Consider the following 8023-nt stretch of genomic DNA (forward strand, 5'->3'; position numbering starts at 1 on the left):
ATGATGAGTTATCAGTTGTCTGTCTGTAGTGACTATATAAGATTTTAGACCCTTTCCGTGGCCTTACAAGTTTGCACCTGTGACTTGGGTCAAATATGCATACAGGAGAAGTGTGGGTAGTCCACCACCCCACAAGGTTGCTCTTGTGGACATTATGAAAACCAGAACCTAAAAAGATGCACTTTTCGAGGCATCTCACCCCTCCCCAAACTTTTTTAAAGGATCAACTAAGATCATAGATATAAAAAACTATTCCTGGTTCTCTTGAAAGAAAAAAGTACTTCTATATCTTTCTCTATCCAATTCTTCATTTAATTCTTCTTTTTCGTAGCTATTACCTCTCGCAGAAGAAGACATTGGAAATCAATCCTAGACACCCTCTCATTAAAGAGCTTCTCAAGCGAGTTGAAGATAACCCAAGTGATCCAGTAGCAAAAGATTCTGCCCTGATGATGTTCAGAACAGGTAAGTTGGCTTCATTTGATCTTTGTGCATGGCCAAAGGTGTCTGAGATGTCCTTTTCAAGGTGGTACTTTCCAACTTACTGTGAGAGTCAAAATAAATTAGGAATAAGTGCAAAACGACGTTAAACTATCGAAAATGACCGATTTTCTTCAATTAACTTACAAAAGATTGTGATCAATTAACTTACAAAAGATTGTGATTAAGGTTAAGATAATTAACGTCAGGATAAGAATATGATAAAGATTAAGAAAATATTAGATGCCGATTTTACTGATGCGTTAAAAAAGTTTTAAGTATAGAAGAAAGTTTGGAAGGGGGGGTATAAGCCTATAATTGCTATAAGCCTATATAGTGCTGCAGAATGATAGCTCCCTTCTTGTTACAGAAGGAAAAAAGTCATGTAGCACAAAAGATCACATTCGTATACATTGATGGTACAACTCATTGCTGGGGTAGAAAAACGGACTGGTAGGCTACCATACGACCAACAAAGGGCATACCCGTTTTATTTTCGGTAAAAATATATTTTAATTCCTTTTTATGATAAAAAACTACAATGCCTCGAAGGGTCGTGGCTATTCACTTGGGTAGTGCTACTCTGCGGCAAAAATAATGGAGAGGGGACATCATGAATGCAGCCAGGAAATTTTTAGGAGGGGCAAGTGCAACAGAAGCTTCTTTTTTTTTTTTACCAAAAATCGACTAGTAGTTTTTGTGATAGACTTTGAAACGTGTTCGCATTCGTGTACACTTTCGAGAAGATATGATCTCTAACTAGACTACGGTATGGGCTATTGCAGAAGAGCGCGAGTTAAACTTACCACAGTGTATATCTTTTCTCCCTTAGCTGTAAATTGAAGTAGATTTATTTTGCATCAAACAAATAAGGGATAAGAACAATATATAGTTTGATAGATAAAATGGGCCAATAAGATCATGCATAGTTTTTATGCCAGACAAGTAAAAAACAAGAAAAAATCTATTACTTTGACTAATTTCTGTTAATGATACTTTCGTTTTTAGTTAATTTTTGCTCTTTTCTGTTCATTTTTTCTAATTATCGTCTACGATGTTTAAAGTGACTTTATGTGTCCTCGGATTTGTGTTTCTTTTTTACTTGTCGTATTTTCGCAATATATTATACAGGCTACATTTTTTACTATCTTATCAAATTTTATTAAAATTTTTTTTGCTGGTAAAGCTTGATTCTATTTTTTTTTTCTCGGAGAGGATGGAGAGAGGGCTGCATAGATTCAAAAAATAAAAAATGTTTTTAGGCTACTCTTTTTATTATTTTTTTTTTTTTTTGAAGTGTTTCTTCAGCCGAGAATCAAAATCTCAAGAGTAATCGCTCCTCCCCCTTTGTGTTCAGATTTCATGATGAATCTAGCTCCGAGGGAGGGTTATTTACTAGGCCTAAATTCCATAACAAGAATTGTAGTCATCTTAAAAATTTTGTCTAGTGTCATTAAGGACTTAAATTTTGGCGTGGTCCTCTCCCCCCCCCCCTTATGCTGGAATGATATTGGTCTCATTGCCCTCCTTTTCCAATTTGTACTGAGGGTTGAAATTGTCCACAAATGAGAATGCAAATTATTATTACTTTAGTACAATTTCAACTATGTAGCTAAATGAGAGACCCAGCCCCCCCCTTCATCTCAGGATTTTTTTTTATTATCCCCGTAATTTCATATATGTTTCTTTTTTTGTCTTTATAATAAGGGTTTTGTCCTGTGTTAATTTGTTTGTTTTTTCTCTGTAGCCACATTGCGTTCTGGTTACATGCTGAAGGACACACTTGATTTCGCCAAATCCATTGAGGCTATGATGAAGCAAACCTTAGGAATATCACCAGAGGAACAGGTATTATTTTGCTCTATCTTCTTTCTGGGCTTATATGTGTCAATATTGAAAAAAAAAACAGTCTAAGAAAGTAAAAATTGCAATGGAAGCTTATGACTGAAACAAGGCTTAAAACTTCATTATTCTAATACAAATGTACTTGTCAAAGAGTACTTAAAAGGGTTCGAAACCTTAACAATCATTTTGCGAGTCTTGACGTCGGTTGACCGTCTCAAAGACAACGTGTCCGTTAGCAAATTCTCCCAGGAGACTAGCTGTCATTGAAAGCTATTGAGAATTTGTGATTTAACTAGGAAATTTGGTTAAAAACACATTAAAATTTTATTTTCCCTGTGTCGGTAAGGTTTTCAATGGAAGCGAATAGCGACACAGGGAGCTCATAGAGCTTTCAAAAAGATCTCTTATCGAAGCCCGACAAGTTATGGCAAGATAGCCCTATTAATTCCAAGTATTTCGACCACAAACAAAACAAGTTTATAATGGACGAAATAGGAGGATTCCGTAAGATATCGAATCCCCTTAATGGACTGGTAGAAAAAAAAAAAATTGACAGTCCGACAAAGGGCATTTCATGGCATCAGATCAGCCAAAGAAACAAGTGGGTTTTTTGATATAATAATAATAATAATAATTATTATTTTCTTACCCACAAAAACACTATAAAAGCATTAAAATGTCGAGTAAAAACAATGAAATACAGACAAAAAAAAAATGCAAAACATACAAAAAACGGAAAATAATGACTATAATTAAATAAACACAAAAAATTAAACAAACACACACACACACACGCAAAAAAAAGAACTATAGAGAAAAAAAATAAAATAAAATACAAACTACAAATTAAATTCACAAAAAAATTGATATTTATTAAATGATGATGGACACAAGTCTAAGCAGCTGTAACTTCAGATGTACAACTCAAGTCCAAAGGTACCACTGACGAAGGAATAAGTCTTGGTAAAGGATATCGAACGAGTTTATCTTGTTGTAGTGTTTAGCATTATGTTTGTAGACATGATTCATGTCATGACATGCGAGAATTGGCCAAGTAGTAGCCACCGATGCCACCGGTTAGCCACTTGCAAGAGTTGGCCATCGGTAGCCAACTAGTGACTGAACAAAGGAGATGTCACAAGGATATTCGCGTGAGGCTTGCTTTTTTGGTGGTTACCAAACATTGTGTTTGTTTCTCTTTGTTTTTTTTGTATGCCTTTTTTGCTCTTTTACACCGATTTTGTACAACAACACCTATTTATCCAGCCAAAATGGCCTTCAGAAATTGTCTATAGTTGTACCTGCAAAGTCAGTGTTTTTTCAGTTTGGGCTGAATATCCAATCGTCTGAGTAAATCTTTTTGTAAATCTCAGGCAACTTATTAAAGAAGAGTTACTGTAAATAAACTTTTCTATTGATCTATCGAAACAATAAAGAAAGTGAGATAAAGGTAAAAGTGGATCGAACAAGCAGTAAAGTTAAATTTCCAACTAGTCTGTTTTTTTCTGGGTATACTAGTTTTCAGAAACATGTTATTAATTTTTTTATTTATTTATTTATTAATACCAAATACGGTAAGCTTTCATTTTATGTCTATAGTTATAAAATATTAAATACATGCTAGGGATTCTTTGATTTGAAATAAAATGGAGATTTAGCTTATGTCATCTCAGATTATGAAATAACTAATGACCCTTAATCCTAACCGCCTCTCTTTCTCTTTCTCTCGCTCTCTCTCCTTGCTTTCTTTGATAAGGACAAGTTCAAATCCTGCGGTGTACTTTATGGGCAAATGTATCTCCTAAGTAAAGAGCGATGTGGCCACAATGTTTTTTTTTTTAGACCAGAGCTTTTCGTATCGAAGGAGTTGTAGAAACTTCGGAAAGGGATCATTCGACTGGAAATTGAAAGGGCTAGAAATTTTGAGATGGCCACTTATTGTCGTAATAGCTTCAAAAAGAGCTCAATCAATTGAACATTGAAAGGCCTAGGGCCCTTTTAAACCATAAAAGTGATCGGAGGGCAACTAACCCCCCTCCCACGCCCACCATTTCCTCAAACACATCCGGTCAAAATTTAGAGATAGCCATTTTGTTCAACGCAGTTGAAAGGTCCGAAAACTATGTCTTTGAGGATGAAAACCCCCTACAGTTCTCAGGGCAAGGGCTGTTAGTTATGTCCTGGTGGCATATAAGGTATATGGTAGAAAGTGGTCGTATAAATTTCGGTGGGGGGGGGGCTCATTGGATTGGTAATCAGAAATTCTAATGCCCTTTTTGAGATTCAGAGTGATCGGACGGTGGATACCCCCCCCCCCCCCCCACACACACACACACACACACACACTTCGTATTTTCGCGAAATGTATCTGACAAAAATGTTGAGACGGTCATTTGTTATCGTAGAAACTTCAAAAATAGCTCTTTCAATTGGAAATTGAAAGGGCCGGTGCCCTTTTTAATTGTCGAAAAGTGATTGAAGGGCAACTAACCCCCCTCCCCAGTCCAAGATTTCCCGAAACACGTCCAATTAAAATTTTGAGATAGCAATTTTGTTCAGCGTAATTGAAAGATCCGGAAATTTCATCTTTGAGGATGACAACCTCCACACAGCTTTCAGGGCAAGACCTTGCCCTGCCGTGGAGACATATGTCTCCACGGCATGTAATTTATGCCGTGGAGACATATAAGGTATATATAGAAAGGGTGATCCTATAAACTTCGGAGGGGGCTCATTGAATTCGTAATCAAAAGCTCTAGTGAATTTTTAAGATGCAGTGATCAGAGGGTGGATACCCCCCCCCCCCCACAACTCGTATTTTCCCAAAATTTATCTGATAGAAATTTTGAGATGGTCATTTGTTGACGTAGAAACTTCAAAAACAGCTGATTCGATTGGAAATTGAAAGGACCATTGCCTTTTTTAATAATCGAAAGTGATTTGAAGGCAACTAATAGCCCTCTCATGCCCACAATTTCCCCAAACACATTCAATCAAAATTTTGAGATAGCCATTTTGTTTAACGTAATTGAAAGGACCGGTAATTATGTCTTTGAGGATGACAACCCCTCCCCCCACATCCCTGAGGGTAAGGTGAGTTATGCCCTGGGGGCGTACAATCCCCTTTGACAACCCCCATACCTTCTCAAGACCAGAACATAATTTGCACTTTACTAAAAAAAGACTGTGGAAAAGTTTAAAAAGTTTTTAAATGTATTTTGTTTATTTAAATCTTACAATACGTGACGGAGTCAAACTCAAAACGAGAAAAAATTAACATGGGTAGGGTTGACAACCCCCATGGCTTCTCAAAACCAGAACATGATTTGCACTACTGAAAACTAAATACATTAAAATGTTTTCACTTTGGTTTTACTTGTTTAAAATTTGTTTAATAGATATATGAAGGAGGAAGCCCCCCTCTCCTTGCACTCCAATTATAGCACGAGTGTCTTTTGGCCTTTTTAAGAGTAACAAGGGATTGGAGGGCAATCAGCCCTTCTCTCAAGCCCCTTCATTTTCCAGTCAAAATTCTGAGACAGCCATTTTGTTCAGCATTGTAGAACGGTTCAGCAACTATGTCTTTAGGGATATTAGGCATGTCAACCCCCAACATTTATGCAATTGGCCCATTATGCTTTAAAACTAAATTTTGCTTTAAAATAAATCTAAAGGCATTGTATTAGTGTATGCCAATAAGACACCTCAGCTACATATTGAGAACGACTGGGGGTATTAAGTTGAAAATTTTGGGGATACTACCGTTACTACTTCTGCTCTTGCAATTTAAATAAATAAAAAGAGCATAAATGTATCCAGTTTGTCAAAGAGCATAGATAGAATCTTTCGGGAATGATATTAAGTTTTATTTTTCATGTCATTTTCAGAAGCTATAAAATTAAATTAGAAAATACTGTTTTTGTCAGGATTAAAAATTGTTGAGAAGTTTCTCCAACATACAAATAGCAATCCATACTGTGGAAGAAAACTGAAGAAATATACAATATTAATTTTCCATGAAGAAACCTATGCCAATAAAAAACGAACAGAAATTACTTTAAAAAACTTTTTCCTCGAGACAAGTTTTTCAAAGAGAAGTAAAGAGCTCCATTAAGCCAAGAATGAGGAAAAATAAAGTCAAATTATCTTTCAAACTTAAAACTATCACAAATCACTGTCAATAAATAAATGAAACTCAAAACGGACAGAAACTAAAATAAATAGCCAAGTCAAACTCAAGACGAGTGAAAAATTAACACGAGTAGCACTGATAACCTCTGTGCCAACTCAAGACCAGAACACAATTTGCGCTTTACTGAAAACAAAATACGTTTGAAATGATTTACCTTTCTTACTTTCATAAATGAAAAATTGTCAAAACTTAAAGAAGAAATGTCAGTATATGTCAATTAAACTGATAATCCATGGTCATTTGTTGGTTTGTTTTTTGTTTGTTTGTTTTTTTTTTTTCAGTAAAGCGCAAATTGTTTCCTGGTCTTGAGAAGGCGAAGGAGTTATCAGCCCTATTCATGTTGATATTTGTTCGTTTTGAGTTTGACTCGGCTATTTATTTTAATTTCTGTTGGTTTTGAGTTTCATTAATTTATTGACAGTGATTAGTGATAGTTTTACGCTTGGAAGATTATTTGACTTTGTTTTTCCTCATTCTTGGCTTAATGGAAGTCTACTTTTCTTTGAAAAATGTGTCTTGCGGAAAAGGTTTTTTAAATTAATTTAATCGAAAGATCACCGATAAAGTTGAGAAGAAAATATGAAATGCCACCCATAAAAGATATTATGAAGTTCCAAACTTTAAGCTAATGAAATAATATCAACTGATTTTCAATTTTATAATCTAACTGCCAATTCATTTTTTTTTTTTTTTTTTTATTGGCTACTTGAGCAAAATTTGATGTCCTTCTGTTGAATTGTTTCCCCCTCTTATTTATTTTGTTCAACTTTAAGATTGAAGAAGAGGAAGAAGAAGAAGTTGAAGGAACAAAAGAAGAGATAGAGGAGGACGCAGAAGAGGATGAATCTAAATCCGAAGATCACGATGAATTGTGAAAGTCAGTTGACTTAGGAGAACAAATTTTGTATAATTCTTCATTTGTGAATGAACGCCATCTTGTGAATGAGTGTCTGGATGGTTTTATAAAATGAGTTTTGTGTTTTCATTCCTGATAAATTTAATATTTATTATTGAATTTTTTCTATTCTGTATTCACTTCAAGAAATTTTTAAGTTATTTGTCAAGAACCATAACGAAGTTTTCGTCGAAGTTAATTAGTAATAAACTGGCTTCTTGTATAAAAAATAACCTGGTTCTGGCTCCTATTTGTTTAGCTATTTCAGTTAGGATTCAACTATTCTGATAATGTCAGCCAACCAATAAACTCTGGACTATGGTCGTACAGTCCTTGAGTGGTCCAATGTTTATATAGTACTTGACCGTCCAGATGATCATTATCATTCTTAATATTCTCTTGGTAGCAAGCGAAAAGCACGACGTCCCCAGATGAGGCGGGGAGAGGTCATAAGGAAAGATTTAAAGGAAATTGGAATATTATGGGAAGGGGTAAAGAGTTTAGCTTTGACAAGATTGGAATGGAGGAGAAACGTGCGCAGCTATGTTGACCTTTGGCGACTTTTTGCTGTGATAATTTATTGGCAATAGTTTTTATGATTTTTACATTAA

At 35.2% G+C, this 8023-nt stretch overlaps 1 protein-coding gene across 2 annotated transcripts in view; it reads left to right on the forward strand.

Annotated features, from left to right (window-relative positions):
• LOC136032747 (endoplasmin-like) overlaps positions 1-7645 on the forward strand; it is a 48989-nt gene extending 41344 nt beyond the window's left edge. For both annotated transcript variants that reach the window (XM_065713082.1, XM_065713080.1), the window contains exons 13-15: positions 332-465; positions 2228-2328; positions 7291-7645. In XM_065713082.1, coding sequence (XP_065569154.1) covers positions 332-465; positions 2228-2328; positions 7291-7392 — 337 coding nt within the window. In that variant the 3' untranslated portion in view covers positions 7393-7645. The remainder of the gene's footprint in view (positions 1-331; positions 466-2227; positions 2329-7290) is intronic.
• Positions 7646-8023: the final 378 nt, after the last annotated feature.

This window comes from Artemia franciscana, chromosome 11, assembly GCF_032884065.1.
Source record: "Artemia franciscana chromosome 11, ASM3288406v1, whole genome shotgun sequence".
Lineage (NCBI taxonomy): Eukaryota > Metazoa > Arthropoda > Branchiopoda > Anostraca > Artemiidae > Artemia > Artemia franciscana.